The sequence below is a fragment of the Rhinoderma darwinii genome, chromosome 1, assembly GCF_050947455.1.
Source record: "Rhinoderma darwinii isolate aRhiDar2 chromosome 1, aRhiDar2.hap1, whole genome shotgun sequence".
In the NCBI taxonomy this organism is placed as follows: domain Eukaryota; kingdom Metazoa; phylum Chordata; class Amphibia; order Anura; family Rhinodermatidae; genus Rhinoderma; species Rhinoderma darwinii.
This window is the reverse complement of record NC_134687.1, coordinates 527,273,998-527,298,204: the sequence shown is the minus strand read 5'-3', so window position 1 is coordinate 527,298,204 and position 24,207 is coordinate 527,273,998. Positions and strand designations below refer to the sequence as shown.

The window sequence follows — 24,207 nt, the reverse complement described above, 5'->3', positions numbered from 1 at the left end:
GTTAAAAATGAGAACACGATTAAATAAAATTTTTGTTAATATATTAAAAGCAATCTAATAAAAAAAAAAAAAAAAAAATCATGACCCCTTCCCTTTTAAGCCCCCTGCGTACAGCCGTGCCCATAATCACGGTCCGTGATTATGGGCACGGCCGGCCGCGGACAGTCACCCACATTTGTAGGCCGTGCTTCTATTATAAAGTATGGGAGCACAGTCCGTAAAATAAAAAAAAAATAGGACGTGTCTTATTTTTTAAGGATGCTTTATACGACCCAAACACCTTCCTGTAAATATACGCGAAGGTGTCCGTGGGTCATAGAAATGAATATAACTATATTTTGAGACGCAATTACGGACTGTAATTGTGGAGCAAAACCTGAAGCTGCCCAGGATGATGGCACAAGACAATTTAAACAATAATAATAAATAAAAACGCATGACTCAGAAATGTGGATAAAAAGGCAGCAATGCTTTTATTAAAGAGGCTCTGTCACCAGATTTTGCAACCCCTATCTGCTATTGCAGCAGATCGGCACTGCAATGTAGATTACAGTAACGTTTTTATTTTTAAAAAACGAGCATTTTTGGCCAAGTTATGACCATTTTCGTATTTATGCAAATGAGGCTTGCAAAAGTACAACTGGGCGTGTTGAAAAGTAAAAGTACAAGTGGGCGTGTATTATGTGCGTACATCGGGGCGTGTTTACTACTATTACTAGCTGGGCGTTGTGTATAGAAGTGTCATCCACTTCTCTTCACAACGCCCAGCTTCTGGCAGTGCAGCACTGTGACGTCACTCACAGGTCCTGCATCGTGTCGGCACCAGAGGCTACAGTTGATTCTGCAGCAGCATCAGCATTTGCAGGTAAGTAGCTACATCGACTTACCTGCAAACGCCGATGCTGCTGCAGAATCATCTGTAGCCTCTGGTGCCGACACGATGCAGGACCTGTGAGTGACGTCACAGTGCTGCACTGCCAGAAGCTGGGCGTTGTGAAGAGAAGTGGATGACACTTCTATACACAACGCCCAGCTAGTAAAAGTAGTAAACACGCCCCGATGTACGCACATAATACACGCCCAGTTGTACTTTTACTTTTCAACACGCCCAGTTGTACTTTTGCAAGCCTCATTTGCATAAATACGAAAATGGTCATAACTTGGCCAAAAATGCTCGTTTTTTAAAAATAAAAACGTTACTGTAATCTACATTGCAGCGCCGATCTGCTGCAATAGCAGATAGGGGTTGCAAAATCTGGTGACAGAGCCTCTTTAAGGGTTACCATAAAAAAAAAACATAATAAATTAGCATAAATAATTGAATAAAAAACATTAAATATTTAAAGCCATTAAAAATATATACCACATATAATAAACGAGTGTAATAAACCAGTCCACCCAGCAATAGCTGGGAGGCCAAAACCCCACAAGCCTACATTCAAAAAGTCAAGGCTCCCAAAATGCATCACAGCAACCTTCCCACCATGTTCTGTAGCCCCAGATGAAAAATGTCTAATCCCACATCAGAAAGGTGAATTCCATCCAGTCTGTAAAGACCAAATATAAAACCTTCTAAATCAATATGTCTATAACTAAAACCCCCAAGGCAAGGAAGATCTTTTTCAACAGCTCTGTTCACAAGGTTTCTCATTCGCTCCAGAAAGACAATTTCCTTGCTGGCCCAAATCAATCTTAGAACCATTTCTGAGAAAATTAAAATGGCATCCGGGAACATATGTTTTAGAAGTGCAAAATCCCTTTTCATTCCCCACAATAAATCTGAAGTCTTAACTTTCCCTTTGTCATTCCCTCCCATATGCAAAATGAACACATCTGGAGTAGGCCAACGAGAAATAAGCTTCCTCAATCACTCTTCTGCAAAGGAAGCCTCTGATTCCACACCAAAACAATTAGGGTATGTGCACACGACCTCTTTTCAGACGTAGTGGAGGCGTTTTAAGCCTCGAATTACGCCTGAAAAGACGGCTCCAATACGTCTGCAAACATCTGCCCATTGCTTGCAATGGGTCTTACGATGTTCTGTGCAGACGAGCTGTCATTTTACGCGTCGCTGTCAAAAAACGGCGCGTAAAATTACGCCCGCGGCAAAGAAGTGCAGGACACTCCTTGGGACATAATTGGAGCCGGTTTTTTATTGACTCCAATGAAAACCAGCTCCAATTACGTCCATAAAAGATGCCGCGAAAAACGCGTGCACTTGTAAATCCTCTGAAATTCAGGAGCTGTTTTCTCCTGAAAACAGCTCCGTAATTTCAGATGTACTTGGTGTTGTTGTGTGCACATACCCTTAATGTTCAAGGAATTAAATTGCAAGTTCTCAGTGTAGTTCCTTTTCTCAGCCCTTTTTCTGGCTAACTATCCATATAACTAAAGGAGCGCCTAAGTAAAATCAACTTTTAATCAACAAGTTAGGTCTAACAAATTTTATGTCTATTGGACTCCCATCTACCAACCCTTTTATTATAGCCTCGTCTAAAGCAAAACTGGCAGCACCAATCCGAAATGAATGTGATATAATCTTATATTCACTCAAATTCAATAACAATAACAAACATTTCTTCAAAACTGAATTAAACTGGTATTTTGTAAAAGGAGATACGTTTTCAAGAAGAAACAAAGGGCTTGATACAGCCTAAGCTGTAACCAATTTTTTATGTTCGAAACTGGGCAAAGAGGAGAGCCATCCAGTTTTGATAAATTAAGGAACCTTGGCCTAACTGATTAGCCCTAGATTTTTTTTGTTTTATATAAAGATCAAAACCATAGACTCTTCCAGATTTATATAATTTTAAGTCTAAACCTGAGCTAAAATTCTTAGAGGCAGCAACAATCTGACGAATTCAAAGAGCTTCAAAAAAATGCCACCACAATAACTGACCCGAACAAACATAATTAAAAACTGTTAAAACAAACCTTTTCCAAAATTAGCTACAGAGGACCTAACCGCTCAAAAGAACTATCTTCCCGAAAAAATTACCTTCGATAACCCCTTTAAGAAAGCACGAAATACCCGCTAACATTTTTGAAATAGAACAAGACAAGCCCTTATTCGTTAATTCAGACAAGTTTAATAGACAAACACTCATATTAGAATGCAAAAAAAACAACAATTTTTAGAACATTACAAAAATGAATCCAATCTCTCCATGCGGCTGAATAATCAGCCCATGTTCTAGGATCAACAGAAGAATGAATGCTAGCTTTAATTCGGCCCAAATCAAGTCCCATAAGTGAACCGGACACTGCCTGTCGACTGGATCCGCCTCTGGCGCCAATTCCTGAGAGCAAGACAAACAATCCGCTAACACATTTCTCTTACCCTCAACATAACGTGCTTTTAACCAAATATTAAAACAAATACAACATAAAACTAAATGCCTCAAGAGTTATACAACTAAATCAGATTTAGAAGCAAGAGTATTTATAGCAAAACATACACCTTTATTATCTTAATTAAGTAAAAGTGGATGAGATTTGAACAAATCTCATCCACACTCTCCGTAAAAAATCAGCTCAAACACATTCCTAACTCGACCTGCGGTGCGGTTTTTTTAATCGGCAGACTAAACCACTGCTTTTCTGTTGCGGGTTTTCCCCAATGAATTCAATGGAGCGGTAAAACCTGCAACAAATAGCAAATGTTGTATTTTTTTGTGGTGGAAAAGCTGCAATTCCACCGCAAAAATTGCAACTAAATAATAGCTTATACTTACCCTGGTATTCGTAGTCATGGCGAAGCGTCCCTCTGATGTCCGTCCAGGCCGGCCTCCACAGGCTGCAGGGGTTACATGGGATGAAACGTTATCCCAGGAGGTCGGGCAACAGAGGGAGGCGTCACCACTATTCTTCTCACTTCTGATATCTATTTTTTATTTTCTACTTGCCTATATTTTCTCAAGGCATTGTTCATCCTTGAGATAGTTTGGCAGTTGGTTGTATGGGTGCTAAGCAACCAGGCCTGGTGACGCACTCCCATGTGCTGCAGTTAAAGTGTTTTTTCAAACAAATATTTAACCCCTTCCCCCTGCTGGCATTCTGGGCCCTAATGTCCAAGCCATTTTTTAGATTTTTCCATTGTCACATTCGAAGAGCTGTAACTTTTTTTTATTTTTGCGTCGGCATAGCTGTATAAGGTCTTGTTTTTTGCGGGACGACTTGCAGTTTTTATTGGTACCATTTGAGAGTAGATGCGACTTTTTGATCACTTTCTATCACATTTTTTTTAAGTCAGGATTAACAGAAAACAGCAATTTTTCCATTGTTTTTTATTTTATTTTTTACGGCGTTCACAGTGCGGGTTAAATAATGTAACAGCTTTATAGTCGGGGTCGTTACGGACGCGGTGATACCAAATATGTGTAACTTTTTTGCTTTATTGTAGTTTTTTTTAATAGTAAAGCATTTTGTAAGGGGAAAAGCTGGGTTTTTCATTTTTTTTTTTTCACTTTTTTTTAAAATTAACTTTATTAAACTTTTTTTACTTTTTTACTAGTCCCACTAGGGGACTTCCCTATCCTCCGATCGCTATTATAATACACTGCAATACTTTTGTATTGCAGTGTATTACTGCCTGTCCGTTTAAAACGGACAGGCATCTGCTAGGTCATGCCTGCGGCATGATCTAGCAGGCATTCGCTGCAGGCAGACCTGGGGGTCTTTATTAGACCCCCGGCTGCCATAGAAGACACAGACACTCGGCGATTTTATCGCTGGGTGTCAGTGAGATGAGAGGGAGCTCCCTCCCTCTCTCCAAAACCATTCAGATGCGGTGCTCGCTATTGTGCACCGCATCTGAAGGGTTAAACGGGTGAGATCGATACTAATATCGATCTCACCCGGCAGAGCAGGGACGCCCCGAGCCCTCAGCTGCTTCTGGCAGCTGAGAGCAGGGAGATTTCACGGCTCCCTGCTCTGTTTACTTTATTCTAATGCAGCGACGTAGTTTGGCGGCGCTCTAGAATAAAGCCCACTAATGACCGCCGTAAAAAGACGTATCGGCGGTCATTAAGGGGTTAATCTTTTAAACATTCAGTAGAAAGTGCTGGCTAATATATATCATAAATGTCTTTTCAGGTTTTCTTACATTTCAGCATTTGTTAAGCAGAGCGTTGAATAGGGAAGTATCTAAAGACGTCTGGTCTCTGTCAGTGAATGTATGAAGTGCTTCATGGCTGGAAGAACTGCGGCTTTTTTAATTCAGTATTCTAGTTAAGGGTCCATTCACAGTGAGGTTAGAACCGCATTGAAAAACTGCACCCAAAAACCACATGCGTTTTTTTTACTGCAATTTAAATGAAAAAATTGCAACCGCATCGAAAAACGCACCAAATCGCAGTAAAAACTCATGCGGTTCTAACCGCACCTCAAGTGCAATGTGTGAATCGACCCTTTAGGATGCCACCATTGCAACAAGTCAGTTTGTGAAATTTCTTCACTCCTGGATATTCCACGATCAACTGTGAGTGGTATTATTACAAAGTGGAAGCCTTTAAAGTGTAGCTAAACGTTTGACAAACTTCTGACATGTCATAGTGACGTCAGAAGTTTGGATTGGTGGGGATCCAATGCACTGAGACCCCCACCAATCGCTAGAACGAAGCAGCTGTAGAGCTCGTGTGAGCGGTACGCTGCTTCGTGTCTGTTTGGCTTTTTCCGGAAATAAATGTAGCAGTGTACGGGCTCAATAGAAAATCTATGAGCCCGTACTCCGCTACATCGGCTTTCTGGAAAAAGCTGAAGCGATTCTAGCGATTGGTGGGGGTCTCCACCAATTTATGTCACTATAACATTGTAGAAAATTTTCCACAGCACTCACTTGCTCAGATTCTTTCCACTTCAGTTTTGAAAAAGAGATGCAAATTCCATGTCCAGAAATCCCATCCAGAAAATTGACTAGTATACAAAACTTGAAGACTGCATCAATATGGCAAAAATATAATTGTGTTTATAATCACATCCCAAGTATATCAATAAAGCTACGTTTCGACTCCGCAGGAGCCTTTCTCAAGCAGAGTTGAAACGTAGCTTTATTGATGTACTTGGGATGTGTTAATAAACCCAATTATATTTTTGCCATGTTGATGCTGTCCTCAAATTTTGTATATATGTCAGTATGACATGTCAGAAGTTTGTCAAACGTTTAGCTACACTCTAAGAACCACAGCAACTCAGCCACGAAAAGTTATAGAGCGGGGGTCACCAAGTACTGAGGCGCATAGTGCATAAAAGTCGCCAAAGCTCTGCTGACTCAATAACTGCAGAGTTCCAAACTAGGGATGCACAATGTATCGAAACTTCGATACTCTTTCGATACTTTGCATCCCCTAACGGTTCGATACCGTTTCATGTATTTCGATACTTAGCTGCGCAGCCGCACAGCTCAGTATAGTAACACATGAATGTATGAGAGCGGGCTGCGGCTGTGTGATAGTCATTGCCGCGCTCCTGAGTCCTGATAAAAAGTGCGCACTGTCAGGATGATACGATGCGGCCAGCGCTGCACTAATGAGCGCCGGCACTGAAACCAGAACATGGCGTGCGCACTGCAAAACACCCTCATGTTCTGTCTTCAGTGCCTGAACCGCCGCTCATTAGTGCAGCGCCGGCCGCATCTCCTCACGCTGACCGCGCACGCACTTCCTGTCAGGAGCGGGGTAATGACTGTATTACAGAGCCGCAGTCCTGCTCTATAACGGCGGAGATCAGAGAAAACTCGTCTCCGCAGCATTCAGAGGAATAGCGGCGATCAAAGCTGACTGCAGCATTCAGGGGAAAATGAGATGGGGGATGCCCATGCGTCACAGGGAATTCCTGTGACGCGATTGAAGGACATACCATATATGGGCAGACAGCCCAGGGTCCATTGAAGGACCCCAGGGCTGGCCTGCCATAATTCCTGTTGTTAGGGCATACTTGGTTATGTCCTAACTGCCTGTGTACTATCAGTACACAGGCTAATGTACTGTAATATACTGTAATGTACTGTAATATAGATATATGCCAGTACATTAAAGTTTAAAAATAAAGTAATGTTCAATTTAAAAAAAATACACATCTTTTTTACAATAAACATTAAAATAAGTCAATACATAAAATATACACACATTCAGTATTGGCGTGGCCGTAATAACCTGCACAACAATTTTTTTTGCATCATTTACTGCTTTCTATCACTTATTGTGGGGCACAAGGTGCAATGATGAATCTAACCTCCATGTGCCTCACATTAATAGTAATTAACCCCATCATGTACCTTACATATTAACCCATTATGACTGAGAAACATGATGGGGTTAATTACTATTAATGTTAGGCACGTGGAGGTTAAATTCATCACACCACGCGCCTCACATCAGCAAATGGAAGAACTCTTTTTTTTATTTTTTTTTATTACTGTTGGCAATACTAACCGGTATCGAAGTCCAAATTCTGGTATCGTGACATCCCTATTCCAAACCTCCTCTGGCATTAATATCAGCACAAAATCTGTGCGCCGGGAACTTAATGACATGAGTTTCTCTGGCCGAGCGCCTGCATATAAGCCGTATATCACCAAGCACAATGCCAAGAGTTAGATGGAGTGGTGTCGCCTGGTGCCGATGTGTCCTCGCTCGTCCGACACGATGCACGACCTGGGGCAGGAAGTGACGTCACAGCGTGATCTCTCGAGAACACGCTGTGTGTCTGTGCACTGCCAGAAGCTGGGTGTTAACGAAGAGAAGTGGATGATGCTGATTCGTCAGCATCATACACTTCTATTCACAACGCCCAGCTAGTAAAACAAGTAAAAACGCCCAGATGTACACACACAATACACGCCCACTTGGACATAACTTTAAACACGCCCAGTTGTACTTAAAGGCTCATTTGCATAAATATAAAAATGGTCATAACTTGGCCAAAAATGCTCGTTTTTGAAAAAAAAAAACGTTACTGTAATCTACATTGCAGCGCCGATCTGCTGCAATACGAGATAGGGGTTTGAAAATCTGGTGACAGAGCTTCTTTAAGCAGGCCACAGGTTTCAAGCAATATGGGAAAGAAAAAGGCTCTCTCTGTTGCCGAAAAGCGTGAAATAGTGCAATACCTTGGACAAGGTATGAAAACATTGGATATTTCAAGAAAACGTAAGCGTGATCATCTTACTGTGAAAAGATTTGTGGCTGATTCAGAGCACAGATGGGTTTGTTCAGATAAAGGCATAATGAGGAAGGTTTCTGCCAGACAAATTAATAGGATTAGGAGAGCAGCTGCTAAAATGCCATTGCAAAGCAGCAAACAGGTATTTGAAGCCGCTGGTGCCTCTGGAGTCCCGAGAACCTCAAGGTGTAGGATCCTCCAAAGGCTTGCAAGTGTGCATAAAGCTATTATTCGGCCACCCCTAAACAATGCTCACAAGCAGAAACTGTTGCAGTGGGCTCAGAAATACATGAAGACTAATTTTCAAACCCTGTTGCTTACTGATGAGTGCCGTGCAACCCTGGATGGTCCAGATGGATGGAGTAGTGGATGGTTGGTGAATGGCCACCATGTCCCAACAAGGCTGCGACGTCCGCAAGGAGGTGGCGGAGTCATGTTTTGGGCTGGAATCATGGGGAGAGAGCTGGTAGGCCCCTTTAGGGTCCCTGACGGTGTGAAAATGACCTTTGTAAAGTACGTAGAGTTTATGACTGACTACCTTATTCCGTGGTACAAGAAGAAGAACCGTGCCTTCCGTATCAAAATTATTTTCATGCATGACAATGCACCATCTAATGCTGCAAAGAATACCTCTGTGTCATTGGCTGTTCTGGGCATAAAAGGAGAGAAACTCATGGCGTGGCCCCCATGTTCCCCTGACCTCAACCCTATTGAGAACCTTTGGAGCATCTTCAAGAAAAATATCTATGAGGGTGGGAGGCAGTTCACATCAAAACAGAAGCTCTGGGAGGCTATTCTGACATCCTGCAAAGATATTCAAGCAGAAACTGTCCAAATACTCACAAATTCAATGGATGCAAGAATTGTGAAGGTGATCTCAAAGAATGGGGCCTATGTTAACATGTAACTTTGCCTGTTACGGTTTTTTTGATTTCTGTAAATATGACCACCTGATGCTGCAAATTCAACAAATTACCCTTTTAGTTCTCTTTACAACCTTTAAAATGTTTTGCTCTCTGTTGTGCATAATAATTTGAAACTGTGCATTTTGAGTTTTTTACTTTTGCATTAAAATTTGCATTATACTCCAACGGTTGATGGCTTGAAGATTATACTCACTGTCATTTGCATCGACTATTTAGGAAAATCAGCGAAAAATAACATTTGCATAATAATTTGGAACGCGGTGTATGCCTGTTCGGCTTTCTTAAACTGGTATTCTTAGTCCATGGCTATAGGTAGATGAGCTACTACTTCTCAATACCTTTCGAGTCACTTATCTTGTGGGGGTGACAAGGGTTTAGACAGGTAAGGATCCAACCTGTCCGAACCCTGTTTTCCTTCTGACTGAAAGGTCCTGGGAATGTCTGCTGTCCTCATAGATCTTTAACCCGTTAGTGACCGGCCCATTGTGTTTCTACGTCGGTCACTAACGGGCCTTATTCCGATGCCATAGACTTTACGTCGCGGCATCGGAATAAGTAAACAGAGCAGGGAGCTGTCAAATCTCCCTGCTCTCAGCTGCCAGAGGCAGCTGAGGGCTGGGAGCGTCCCTGCTCTGCCGGGTGAGATCGATATTAGTATCGATCTCACCCGTTTAACCCATCAGATGCGGTGCTCAATAGCGAGCACCGCATCTGAGTTGTTTTGGAGAGAGGGAGGGAGCTCCCTCTCTCCCCCACCGACACCCGGCGATACGATCACTGAGTGTCTGTGTCTCTAATGGCAGTCGGGGGCCTAATAAAGGCCCCCAGGTCTGCCAGTGATGAATGCCTGCTAGATCATGCCGCAGGCATGACCTAGCAGATGCCTGTCCGTTTTAAACGGACAGGCATAATACACTGCAATACAGAAGTATTGCAGTGTATTATAATAGCGATCGGAAGATCGCATAGTGAAGTCCCTTAGTGGGACTAGTAAAAAAGTTTAAAAAAAAAGTTTAATAAAGTTAAAAAAAAAAATGTGAAAAAAAAAATGAAAAACCCACTTTTTCCCCTTACAAACTGCTTTACTATTAAAAAACCAAAATACAGTTAAAAAGTTACACATATTTGGTATCGCCGCGTCCGTAACGACCCCGACTATAAAGCTATTACATTACTTAACCTGCACGGTGAACGTCGTAAAAAATTAAGTTAAAAACAACGGAAAAATTGCTGTTTTCTGTGAATCCTGACTTTAAAAAAATGTGATTAAAAAGTGATCAAAAAGTCGCATCTACTCCAAAATGGTACCAATAAAAACTACAAGTCTTCCCGCAAAAAAAAAGTCCTCATACAACTGCATCGGCGAAAAAATAAAAACGTTACGGCTCTTCAAATATGGAGACACAAAAACAAATAATTTTGAAAAAAAAGCGTTTTTACTGTGTAAAAGTAGTAAAACATAGAAAAACTATACAAATATCGTTGCAATCGTAACAACCCGCTGAATAAACTTATTGTGTTATTTATACTACACGGTAAACGGCGCAGATTTAGGATGCAAAAAAGAGTGGCAAAATTTCCGATTTTTTTTCTATTCCCTCCCCCAAAAAAGTTAATAAAAGTTAATCAATAAACAATATGTCCCCCAAAATGGTGCTATTAAAAAGTACAACTTGTCCCGCAAAAAACAAGACCTTATACAGCTATGTCGACGCAAAAATAAAAACGTTATAGCTCTTGGAATGCGACGATTCAAAAACGTAAAAAATAGCTTGGTCATTAAGGTCTAAAATAGGCTGGTCATTAAGGGGTTAATCATGAGTACGGACAAAAATCTAATGGTGATGGCCATCTGTAGACTTGTTCTAGGAGGTAGGGATGAGATGCTCAATGTTTGACCAACGGGCTGTCATCAGACCCCCTTTACAGAGCTAACAGGGCACACAATTGAACATAAATGTTTTTGGGAATACATAGTCTTGAACACTATTCTTCTCACAGATTTTTCTACATGTTCAAGTATATAATGTTTTTGAAGTGTTTTGTTTTTTTTCGAAAAATCTCAGTCAGTACAACTATTCATTGCGCAAAAAGAAATATTTGCTGTGTTGTTGCAAATTTTTTTTGTATATAAGGGTCTGTTCACATCTGTGTTGGAGGCTCCGTTAAAATACCGGAAACAATTGCGCAGCATGCTGCACTATTGTTTCTGAGAAAACCATAGAAACCCGACGGCAGCCATTAAACTCATTGGGCTACGTTGGCCACCGGCGGTGTCCTTCGTACAATGGCAACACCGCTTCCGGTATTTTCGTTCTGCTCCTTTGACAGAGACTAACAACGCAAAAATCAACGCAGGTGTGAACCTGCCCTGAGCTTATATACCGTGTGTAAAGCAAACGAATACTGGTTATTACTCAGAATGGAAAATTTATGTACAAAATATTTACATCAGAAAAAGACAAACACAGAGAGTGTATGAAAACTTCTTCTTTTATATGAATGTAACAATATTGTACATGAGCCGGGTAGCTCAAATATATCCAGAGAAAAGCGTACACCGCATGTGGCTAGACGGTCAGTTCAGAATTGAAAAGTACTTGTCTGCAGTCTGTGCGCTATATTGTTGAATTGCTCAGAAATTCTCTGATCTGTACACTTGCAGTCTGGATAAAGAAATCTTTGTTCAAAGGTCCAATAGAGGTTTCTTTGTTCCGTGGAAAAGGCAATCTCCTGCTGAGCATTTCTCATTATAGAGACTTCTGGAAACCATTAACTAAATTTGTACGGATTCCCATATTGTGTACGGCACACTAAAAATCACTACTATGAACCCAGTCGTCTTCCACCTACGATTCTCCGGCTGAGCTGAAAGTATAGCTTTTAGCATGCAATGGATGTCACTGGCTGTCAAGGGGGCTTGCTGGGAGATGTGGTTCCACCACAACTGGAGAGCTGCAGAATGCAGACTACTAGGTTAGAATATACTTACACTAGCCTTTGATGTGGGCCAGTAGCTCTCCAGCTGTCGTGAAACCACAGGTCCCAGCATGGCATGACAGACTGACAGAAGGTCGCTGGTAGAATATTACTGCCAGTCAAATGATTAAAGAAACGTATTATCACTTACTGTTAATAACCCGCAGATCATCTAATCTGTTTTGATTTTAGGTTATTTTCAATTCAGGAATGGCATACAGTCAATAGCCTAAATAGGAAAACCTAACATTCACAGACTGAAGGGATGGCCACTGCACGGTTTGCTGGATTAAAAGGCTGAAATATCCTCTCCATTGTTTAGCAGCGCTAGACAAATTCCATCAATCATCTCCGTACTTTAAGCACATGCAGATCCATACAGAAAGTGGCCACTATGTCTGTCAGCGCTACAGAAGGCGACATCCCAAGCTTCTTTGTTGGTTGTGCGGAATCTGACGAAGCTTTTGATCAAGGCAAAGCTGAAAATGTGGGCAATCTTTATGAAGACATTGAAGATGACGACGATGATGATGATGAGTATGACTCTGTACGTATTATGTGTCACTACACCCTTCCTATCCTAGTGCTGTCAGAACTGAGTGATCAGATTTAAGTTGCAACCCTTTGTGTATGTGTTTTTTTTTTTTTTTAAAGCTTGTTTGTGCAGCACCATATATTTAGTTTGAGTGGGGATTTTTTAGAAAGGGTTTTTTTTTTTATTGTACTAATCTTTTCCAGATTACTTATGTTTAAATATTGTTCATCTTCCATTTTAACCTACAAGGTGTGTTAAACCCCCTTTTTAAAGTAGTCTCAGGCTGTCTGTGATCCTTTTGGGGTTTATTCATTAACCAGTTCAAGTATGCGTATGTAGTTTATTTTAATAATTTATTGGTGCTGGCATGGTGTGAAGTTAAGAATGCATTATCTATGTAGCATGTCTTTCTTAAAGCGGCTTTCTCACCACATTATAAGTGGCCTATATTGTACATGATGTGATCGGCGCTGTAATGTAGATTACAGCTGTGTGTTGTATTTAGAAAAACGATTATTTTTGACAGTTATGACCTATATTCGCTTTATGCTAATGAGTTTCTCAATCGACAACTGGGCGTGTTTTACTTTTTGGCCAAGTGGGCGTTGTACAGAGGAGTGTATGATGCTGACCAATCAGTGACCAATCAGCGTCATACACTTCTCCCCATTCATATTCTGCAGCACTTTACAGTTCAGAGGGAACATGTACAGATAATATCAGACGTTTACAATTCAAACAAGAGGAGTGAGGACCTTGCTCGCAAGAGCTTAAAATCTATGAGGAAATCAGGGAGACACAAAATGTAAAAAATGCTTATGCCATGTCCCATGGTCCAGCCATCTTTTATACACATGGGGTAGTACACCTAAAGCTGCATGAGCCGGTCACCAGCCAGTATCCGTGTATTACGGTGCAAGAAGTGTGGGGGATACTGCTGAATGAAGGGGCCTCATGACTAATGTAAAGGGGGGCCAGGGAAAGGAGTTAGATTAGAGAATGTTATAGGCTTGTCTAAAAAGATGTATTTTTTTGGGGAAGGTTTAAAACTGGATATTGGGAATTAATCTGATTGTCGGGGGTAGCGCATTCCAGAGGACTGGTGCAGCACGAGAAAAATCTTGGAGACGGGAGTGTGAGGTTCGGATTATGGTGGATGTTAATCTAAGGTTGTTGGCAGAAGGTAGAGCCCGAGTAGGGTGGTAGACCGAGATGAGTGAGGAGATGTAAGAAGGTGCAGCACTGTGGAGAGCTATGTGGGTAAAAGTAATAAGTTTGAATTTAATTCTGAAGGGGATGGGCAACCAGTGCAGTAACTGGCACAGATTAGAGGCGTTGGTGTAGCGGTTGGTCATAAAGATGAGCCTGGCTGCTGCATTGCGGATAGATTGGAGAGGGGAGAGTTTAGTGAGGGGAAGACAGATTAGTAATGAGTTACAGTAATCAAGACCAGAGTGAATCAGAGCAACAATGAGTGTTTTGGCTGTTTCCACAGTAAGAAAAGGGCGGACTCTGCAGATGGTTTTTTTTTAGGTGAAAGTGACAGGAGCGTGAAAGTGATTGAATGTGAGGAGTAAAGGAAAGATCTGAGTTAAAAAAACAAACAAAAAAAAACACAAGACAGCGGGTGTGCTGCCTAGGAGTTATGGTAGTGTCACACACTGAGATGGAGACATCAGGTTTAGGGAGGTTAGTAGGTGGGAAAACAAGGAGTTCAGTTTTAGAAAGATTCCGTTTCAGATAGAGAGAGGACATGATGTTCGAGACAGCGGATAGACAATCACTGGTGTTTTGTATTCGAGCAGGGGTGATGTAATAGGAAGAGGTATATAGTTGGGTGTCCTCAGCATAGAGATGGTACTGATAGCTAAATCTGCTGATGGCTTGTCCAATAGGAGCTGTGTAGAGAGAAAAGAGAAGCGGACCTAGGACTGATCCCTGAGGAACCCCTATAGCAAGGGGAAGAGGAGAAGAAGTGGAACCAGCAAATGACACCCTGAACGAGCGGTCAGATAGATAGGAGGAAAATCAAGAGAGAGCTGTGTCTTTAATGCCAATAGAGTGGAGCATGTTAAAGAGTCTCTGTCACCAGATTACATAATGTGATCGGCGCTGTAATGTAGATTACAGCAGTGTTTTTTTTTATTTAGAAAAACGATAATTTTTGACAGAGTTATGACCTATATTAGCGTTATGCTAACGATTTTCTCAATGGACAACTGGGCGTGTTTTACTTTTTGACCAAGTGGGCGTTGTACAGAGGAGTGTATGACGCTGACCAATTAGTGACCAATCCGCATCATACACTTCTCTCCATTCATTTAGACTGCAGATAGCGATATAGCTATATCGCTATGTGCAGCCACATACACACACTATAACATTACTGCAGTGTCCTGACAATGAATATACATTACCTCCAGCCAGGACGTGATGTGTATTCAGAATCCTGACCACTTCTGTAGCGTCTGTGGGAGACTACAGCACAGCACAGCGAGATCTCGCTGTAAATGACAGTTTACAGCGTAAGTTCGCGAGACTACGCCTGCTATGCTGTAACTCGCAGAGAAGTAGTCAGGATTCTGAATACACATGACGTCCTGGCTGGAGGTAATGTATATTCATTGTCGGGACACTGCAGTAACGTTACTGTGTGTGTCTGAGGCTGCAGATAGCGATATAGCTATATCGCTATCTGCTGCATAAATGAATGGAGAGAAGTGTATGACGCTGATTGTTCACTGATGGGTCAGCATCATACACTCCTCTCCACAACACCCACTTGGCCATATAGTAAAACACGCCCAGTTGTCCATTGAGAAACTCATTAGAATAAAGTTAAAATAGGTCATAACTCCGTCAAAAATGATTGTTTTTCTAAATAAAAAACACTGCTGTAAATCTACATTACAGCGCCGATCACATCATGTACAAGATATGGAATTTATAATCTGGTGACAGAGCCTCCTTAAATAGGAGTTTGTGGTCTACAGTGTCAAAGGCTGCAGAGAGATCCAGAAGAATCAGTAGAGAGTATTTGCCGTTAGATTTAGCCGCCAATAGATCGTTTGAGACTTTAGTAAGGGCAGTCTCTGTGGAGTGTAGAGTGCGGAAACCAGATTGTAAGGGGTCAAGAATGGAGTTAGCAGAGAGATAGCGGATAAGGCGAGAGTAGACCAAGCGTTCCAGGAGTTTGGAGAAGATTGGGAGATTAAATACAGGTCGGTAGTTGGTAGCACTGGATGGGTCAAGAGTTGTTTTTTTCAGCAATGGGTTTATAAAGGAATGTTTATTAAAAGAGGAGGGAAAGATACCAGAAGAAAGGTTCAATATTTTAGTCAGATGACTAGTGACAGCTGGGTAGAGGGGCTGGACGAGGTGTGAGGAAATAGGATCACTAGGGCAGGTAGTAGGACAAGGAGAGGGGAGTCTAGAAAATTATTCAGTTATTGAGTCAAATGCTGAAAGTGAAGAAGAGTGAGTGCGGCAGGGAAGGGGATCGATGTTACTAGGGGACTGGGAGATAATATCATGCTGAATTTTGTACATTTTAACTTTAACCTCTTGGTGACCAGCCCATTTTAGGCCTTAATGACAAGCTATTTTTTATGTTTTTCCATTGTCTCATTCAAAGAGCTATAACTTTTTATTTTTGCGTCGACATAGCTGTATAAGGTCTTTGTTTTTTGCAGGACAAGTTGTATTTTTTAATAGCACATTTTGGGGTACATATAATTTATTGATTAACTTTTTTTGGGGGAGGAATAAAAAAAAAACAGCACTTTCGACACTTTTTTGCATTCTAAATTCACGCCGTTTACCGTGCGGTATAAATAACACTAACATTATTCAGCCGGTTGTTCCGATTGCAACGATACCAAATTTATATAGTTTTCTTATGTTTTACTACTTTTACACAGTAAAAATACTTTTTGTTTTTTTTCAAAATTATTTGTTTTTGTGTCTCCATATTTGAAGAGCCATAACTTTTAGGATTTTTTCGCCAATGCAGTTGTATGAAGGCTTTTTTTTTTTTGCCAGACGAATTGTAGTTTTTATTGGTACCATTTTGGAGTACATGTGACTCCACTTTATCACTTTTTTTTTTTAAGGTAGGATACACGGAAAAAAGCAATTCTTGCATTGTTTTTCATTTTATTTTTTACGCCGTTCGCCATGCAGGTTAAATAATGTAATAGCTTTATAGTTTGGGTCGTTACAGACGCGGCGATACCAAATATGTGTACCTTTTTTGGCTTCTTTTTGTTTTTTTTTATAATAATAAAGGATTTAGTAAGGGGGAAAAAGTGGGTTTTTAATTTGTTTCACTTTGAATTTTTATTTATTATTTTACTTTTTTTTTTGGAACTTCTTCTTTTTTTATTCGTCCCACTAGGAGACTTTACTGTGCGATCAGCTGATCGCTTTTATAATACACTGCAATACTTCAGTATTGCAGTGTATTACTGCCTGTCCGTGTAAAACGGACAGGCATCTGCTAGGCCATGCCGGTCTAGCAGGCATTAACATTAACTAGAGGCAGACCTGGGGACCTTTATTATGCCCATGGCTGCCATAGAAGACACCCGCACCCTGTGATCTTATAGCAGGGTGCCAGTTGGGTGGGAGAGGGAACCCCCTCCCTCCAAAACCACTCGGCTATTCAGCGCCACATCTGAGGGGTTTAACGGACGAGATCAATACTTTATTTCTATCTTGCCCGTTCGAGCAAGTCTGCTCCCAGCTGAGATAGGGAGATTTACCTGCTCCCGGCGGTGATAATTTATTCCGATGCAGCGCCTTAAAAAGGCTATTGTATCGGAATAAGGCCCGTTAGTGGCTGCCATAAAAACACCTAAGGGCGGTCACTAACTGGTTAAAATAAGTGGGCAGGTCTTCTGCATTGAGGTCTGTGATTTGGCGTCTGCACGTTAGGACTAAGGAGGGAATGAAAAGTATCAAAGAGGCGTTTTGGATTATTAGATAGTGTGGAGATGAGAGAGGTGAAATAGACTTGTTTTGGCTCTGTGAAGGGCAGAGTTGTAAGTTCTCAGCATAAATTTGTAATGGAGGAAGTCTGCAGACAAGTGCGGCTTTCTCCACAGACGTTTGACACATCTTGAGCACCGCTGAAGAAAGCAGGATGGAGGCGGGTGCCAGGGTTGTGGATGTCTTTGCCGAGTGGGTTGGAGTGTAGGGGGGCTGCTTCATCCAAAGCATTTTTGAGAGTGTTATTGTAATGTTTGGCGGCCAGATTGGGACTGGAGATGGAAGAGATAGGGGACAATGAGGACTGTAGACTGTGTATGAGCTGCTGAGTGTTAATGGCATGTAGATTTCTGTATGTCTGATAGGTAGGCATGTTCTTTACTATCAAAAATTCTCTGCCACTTAAGGAGAGACGGCTGTGGTCAGAGAGCGGGAGAGCAGAATTATTGAAGTCCGAAACTGAGCATAGACGGAAGAAGACAAGGTCAAGTAAATGCCCGTCTTCGTGTGTAGGAGAGTTAGTAAATTGTGACAGACCTAGGGAGGAGGTTAAAGATAGAAACTGGGAGGCACATGGGGAGATTGGGTTATCAATGGGGATGTTAACCCCTTAAGGACGCAGCCTAGTTTGGGCCTTAACCCCTTAAGGACGCAGCCTAGTTTTGGCCTTAAAGGGGTTGTCCCAGATATATTTTTACAGTAAATTTAAACCCACAATGCACATATTTACAGTTTAATAATATACTTACCTGTGCAATCTTGCTTCTGTTCTCCTCTCTGGCTGCTCTTTTCTTCGGATCACATGACTTCTGACGTCACTTTTTAATCCTCCTCCACTGTCGTGTCGTATCCCGATCACATGGTCTCGCCCCAGAGAGACCTCGGATGGGATACGACACGTCACTGGTGACGTGTCGTTTCTGCGGGTGCTGTTTGCTTAGTGCCCGCCCAGCCTATGCAGCTTTTTACTGTGAGCGCGCCTATGCGTGTTCACAGTGAAAAAGGACCGCACCTGCGGACTAGCCTAGTCTACGTGGTACAGTGGCAGCATCTGTACTTTTACTACTTACGCTGCCAAAGCCTACACGTAGTAGGCTTTGATAAGGATTCTATAACACGCAGCACACGGGCCGCATGCAGCCTTGCAGCCCCGCTTGTAGCTTTCCTTAGCGTGGGAAAGCTACAAGCGGGGCTGTGACTGGTGAGTCTCACAGTCACTCCCAGTTCACACTGCATGCGGCAGCAGCGGCCGCCAGTCTGACTGAGCCTCTGACCAGTCACCACCCACATGCAGCAGACACACAGACGTTGCCGGCAGGATAGATTGAAATAGTGCCTGTCGTTATTCAATATTTTTTTTATTTATTTTTTATTATTAATATCTTAGTTGTATTAGGCTAAGTTCCCACTAGAATTAATATATGTTTACCTCTCTTCCATCAGAGGAAGAGATGATCGATACGTTAAACGGAAAGCAACGGTTCCATTAGAATTACCATTGCTTTCAATGGTAATTCATTTGTATCAGTTGCTTTCCGTTTGTCTCCGTTCGCTAGGTTTCCGTTCTTTTGAACGTAAATAAAAGTTCTGCAGACTGCACTTTAAAAAAAACGGAAGCTTAGCGAACGGAGACAAACGGAAAGCAACTGATACAAAAGAATTACCATTGAAAGCAATGGTAATTCTAATGGAACCGTTGCTTTCCGTTCAACGTATCGATCCACTCTTCCTCTGACGGAAGAGAGGTAAACGTATAGAAACGCTAGTCTGAAAGAAGCCTTAGGGCCTGTTCACAGCAGCGTTGGCTTTCCGTTCTGGGGTTCCGTCTGAGGTTTCCGTCGGGTGAACCCCTCAACGGAAAGTCAAACTGAAACTACAGCTTCCGTTTCAGTCACCATTGATATTAATGGTGACGGAAACATTGCTAATTGTTTCCGTTCGTCACCATTCCGGCAGGTTTCCGTTTTTCCGACGGAATCAATAGCATCTAAGCAGCCCTCGTTTTTTGTATTTTTTTCCTTAGGGCCCGTTCACATCACCGTTCATTTCCGTTCCGGGGTTCCGTCCGAGGGTTCCGTCGGGTGAACCCCGAAACGGAAAGTGAAACTGACAGCACAGCTTCCGTTTCAGTCACCATTGATCTCAATGGTGACGGAAACATCGCTAATGCTTTCCGTTCGTCACCATTCCGTCTGGTTTCACCCGACGGAACCCTCCGACGGAACCCCGGAACGGAAATGAACGGTGATGTGAACAGGCCCTAAGTTGTTGTTATGTGTTTTTTACAGGTTAGGTCCTTGGTACTACATCAAGTTCAAGGACTACTTCAATGACACCATTTTTATTTTGAATAAAATCGTTAACCAGTGTTGTGTGTTATTTTATTTCATTACAATATTTTTTCTATGTCCTTCTCATTTATTTCAAAATGTATTACTAGTGCATTATTAATGGCCACTGTCTAACGGCGGATTCACACGAACGTGATTTACGTCCGTGCAACTCGCGTGGTTTTCACGCGGGTCGCACGGACCTATATAAGTCTATGGGGCAGTGCAGACAGTCCGTGAGTTTTGCGCAGCGTGAGTCCGCTGCGTAAAACTCATGACATGTTCTATATTTAGGCGTTTTTCGCGCATCATGCACCTATTGAAGTCAATGGGTCCGTGAAAATCCCGCGCACCCCACGAAAGCCCTTCCGTGGGACGCGCGTTATTCGCGCAACAACAGTAAAGGAATGAATGTAAGGGTATGTGCACACACACTAATTACGTCCGTAATTGACGGACGTATTTCGGCCGCAAGTACCGGACCGAATTCAGTGCAGGGAGCCGGGCTCCTATCATCATACTTATGTACGATGCTAGGAGTCCCTACTTCGCTGCAGGACAACTGTCCCGTACTGAAAACATGATTACAGTACGGGACAGTTGTCCTGCAGCGAGGCAGGGACTCCTAGCATCGTACATAAGTATGATGCTAGGAGCCCGGCTCCCTGCACTGTGTTCGGTCCGGTACTTGCGGCCGAAATACGTCCGTCCATTACGGACGTAATTAGTGTGTGTGCACATACCCTAAACAGAAAAGCACCACGTGCTTTTCTGTTTACAAACATCCAAACGGAGTGTCATAATGATGGCGGCTGCGGGAAAAGCACGCAGCCGCGCATCCATATGAACATGACACACGGAGCCGTCAAGTGCCTTTTGCGCACACAAAAACCTGCGGTTTTTGCGTGCGCAAAACGGACATGTTCGTGTAAATCCGCCCTAACAGCGTCCATTAGTAAGGCTTCATGCACACGAGCGTGTGTATTTTCCACGCAAGAAAAACTTTCGTCAATCTCGTCCGTGTGTGTGCGTTATGCATCAGTGTGCTTTTCGATTGTCGTGCATTATTCACGCACTCACAAAGCCAGCCCATTTTTTTCTTATTTTTCCACCAAATTGCTGCGTAAATCACGCACCAAACACGCGTGTGCGGTGCGTGGTTTTCACGCACGCATTGACTTCAATGTGAGTGTAGGTGCATGATAACGCACCAATAGAGGACAAGCAGTATGTTTCACGCAGCGGACGCTCGCTGCGTGAAAAGTCACGCATGTGTGAACGGCCCCATTGAAATAAATGGGTCGCGTATGTTGTGCGTTTTTGCTAAGCACAGCACACGGACGTGATTCACGCTTGTGTAACTCGTGCCTAAGGCCCCATTCACACCAGGGTGAATCTCGTCCGTGTGCTGATCGTCGAAACCACGCACAGCACACGCGACCCATTTATTTCAATGCGGCCGTTCACACTTGCGTGACTTTTCACGCAGCGAGAGTCCGCTGCGTGAAACATACTGCATGTCCTCTAGTGGTGCATTATCATGCACCTACACTCACATTGAAGTCAATGCGTGCGTGAAAACCACGCACCGCACATGCGTGTTTGGTGCTTGATTTACGCAGCAATTTGGTGGAAAATGTGAAAAACATAATGGGGAGGATAACCTTTGCTCACCATCCTTCAAGAATGTCAGCAAGGAAACAAGTCCTGTGAAGGATGTCAGCGGGGAGGGGCAAGGATAGCGCACATGAGCTCTTGGAAGGTACGTGCACGCTCATTGCAGCCTGCAATGCATGCAGGGAAAACAAGTTTCATCAGAAGGAAAGATCAACAAACCAGACCTGAACTGCATGTAAACAAACTGTGCTAAATTCAAAGAAGAGATGTGGTAAGTAGAATTTTTTTTTTTTTAAATAATGCTTTATTTATGTTGTCTGTATAAGGGGTAACGTATGACACAGTTTTTGAAAGCATTTTGGTATCTCGGACAACCCCTTTAAGGCTCAGAGCCCATTTTTCAAATCTGACATATTTCACTTTATGTGGTAATAACGTTGGAATGCTTAAACCTATCCAAGCGATTTCTGAGATTCTTTTCTCGTGACACATTGGGCTTTATGTTAGTGGTAAAATTTGGACGATATATTCAGTGTTTATTGGTGAAAAATTGCAAAATTTAGAGAAAATTTATAAAAAAAATAGCATTTTTCAGAATTTAAATGCATCTGCTTGTAAAACAGACGGTTCTACCACCCAAAATAGTTACTAGTTCACATTTCCCATATGTCTACTTTAGATTGGCATCGTTTTTTTAACATTATTTTATTTTTCCTGGACATTACAAGGCTTAGAACATAAACAGCAATTTCTCATATTTTTAAGAAAATTTCAAAAGACTTTTTTTTAAGGTACCTGTTCAGTTCTGAAGTGGCTTTGAGGGGCCTATGTATTAGAAACCCCCATAAACACCCCATTTTGAAAACTAAACCCCTCAAAGTATTCAAAACCGCATTTAGAAAGTTTATTTAACCCTTCAGGCATTTCACAGAAATTAAAGCAATGTAGAGGTGAAATTTGCAAATTAAATTTTTCTTTCTGAATTTCCATTGTATTCAATTTTTTTCTGTAACACTGAAGATTTTACCAGAGAAACACTACTAAATATGTATTGTCCAGATTCTGCAGGTTTTTAAAATTGTCCCACATGTGTCTCTAGTGCGCTCTTGGACTAAAACACAAGCCCCAGAAGCAAAGAAGGACCTAGTACATTTTGAGGCCTCTTTTTTTTTATTAGAATATATTTTAGGCAGCATGCCAGATTTGAAGAGGTGTTGAGGTGCCAAAACAGTAGGAATCCCCCAAAAGTGAGCCCATTTCGGAAACTACACCCCTCAAGGAATTCATTTATGGCCGTTGTTACCATTTTGACTGCACAGTGTTTTCACAGCACCTATTTGAATTGGGCTGTGAAATTAAAAAAATGACATTTTTTCCAATAAGATGTCATTTTTTTTAATCAAAATTTCTTATTTTCACAAGAATTAAAATACTCCATTTTGTTGCCCAATTTGTCCTGAGTGCGGCAATGCCCAATTTGTGGTGATAAACTGACGTTTGGGCCCATGGGAGGGCTCAGAAGGAAAGGACCACCATTTGACCTACGGGGGATATTCTGGTGCGAAGTCATGTATGCAGAAGCCCCTGAGGTACCAGTACAGTTGAAACCCCCAAGAAGTGACCCCATTTTAAAAACTACACCCCTTAAGGCATTCATCTAGAGGTGTAGTGAGCATTTTTACCGGAGACATACACCCCATAAACTGTAATGTGGGTTCTCACGGGTACGGCAATACCCTCCATGTGGCTGTTATCAGCTGCCTGGGCACGCAGCAGGGCTCAGAAGGGAAAGATGAGGGGGATAAGATGTGCGGAGTGCATCAGGGTAAGTAAAACTGGGGTAGATTAAAAATCAAGGGATGTATGATACATTTTGAAGCACTCTTTCATACGGAGCCTTAGTTTTTCCGGACACATGTCACATTCATATATTGTGTTCTCCCTTATCCCCCTCTTATAGCAGACTTTGTACCTCTTTTGACTTTTTCCTTTCTTGCCAGTTTGGGGAACTTCTCCTGGAAAGTGTTGCCCTGGTACGCCATGCGTGTGGCCTCGCTTCCAGAAGTACTGGGTGCCCCCCCTTCTTGGACCCTAAAAATTAGTTTCTTGATGACCACCTCTTGAAATTCCAGGAAAGTTCCCGTCTGGCCTGCACATCGACGTAGCACGTATGCATTGTACAATGCCATCTCTATGATGTGCATGGCCAGCTTCTTATACCACACCCTCGATTTCCGCATGGCACTGTAGGGCTTCAGGACTTGATCTGACAAGTCCACCCCTCCCATGTACCTATTGTAGTCCAGGATGCAGTCTGGTTTTGTGGGTCTCTGTTCTGGTACCTCGTACAGGTACATGGGTACTGGTGTGGCATCTCTCTTGTCCTTGTACTTGACACACAATATGTTGCTGCTAGATTGTGGCCTGCTCTCACCCCTTCTGAGTATTTGCCCAAGCAGGGTCTTAAGGAGGCCTAATAAAGAATGGGAGGGATCCTCCAGCTCACCTGAATTGATGTTCACGTTGCCCGTAGCGCTCGGGTCCTCGTGTCGGTACACGTGTTGGATAGACAGAAAAAATAGGAAAATGAGTCCCAGAAAGCCATGACTAAGGACGCAGATCGCGTCTGAAACGCGTAGGCACCTGCCTATTCTCCTCAGCTAGCCATTGA

General features: G+C 42.3%; 1 protein-coding gene and 1 long non-coding RNA gene across 17 annotated transcripts in view; one reads left to right on the top strand and one right to left on the bottom strand.

Moving 5' to 3' along the window:
* PPIP5K2 (diphosphoinositol pentakisphosphate kinase 2) overlaps positions 1-24,207 on the top strand; it is a 133,107-nt gene that overhangs the window by 20,720 nt on the left and 88,180 nt on the right. For 14 of the 16 annotated variants that reach the window (XM_075836825.1, XM_075836833.1, XM_075836848.1 and 11 more), the window contains one exon: positions 12,258-12,612. The exons of the other annotated variants lie outside the window; for them this stretch is intronic. In XM_075836825.1, coding sequence (XP_075692940.1) covers positions 12,460-12,612 — 153 coding nt within the window. In that variant the 5' untranslated portion in view covers positions 12,258-12,459. The remainder of the gene's footprint in view (positions 1-12,257; positions 12,613-24,207) is intronic. 16 annotated transcript variants of the gene reach the window in all.
* On the bottom strand, positions 3,067-3,856 carry LOC142744909 (uncharacterized). Its single transcript, XR_012881667.1, has 2 exons — positions 3,735-3,856; positions 3,067-3,299 (listed from the first exon to the last, which is right to left on the bottom strand). It is a non-coding gene; the product is annotated as an uncharacterized LOC142744909 (long non-coding RNA).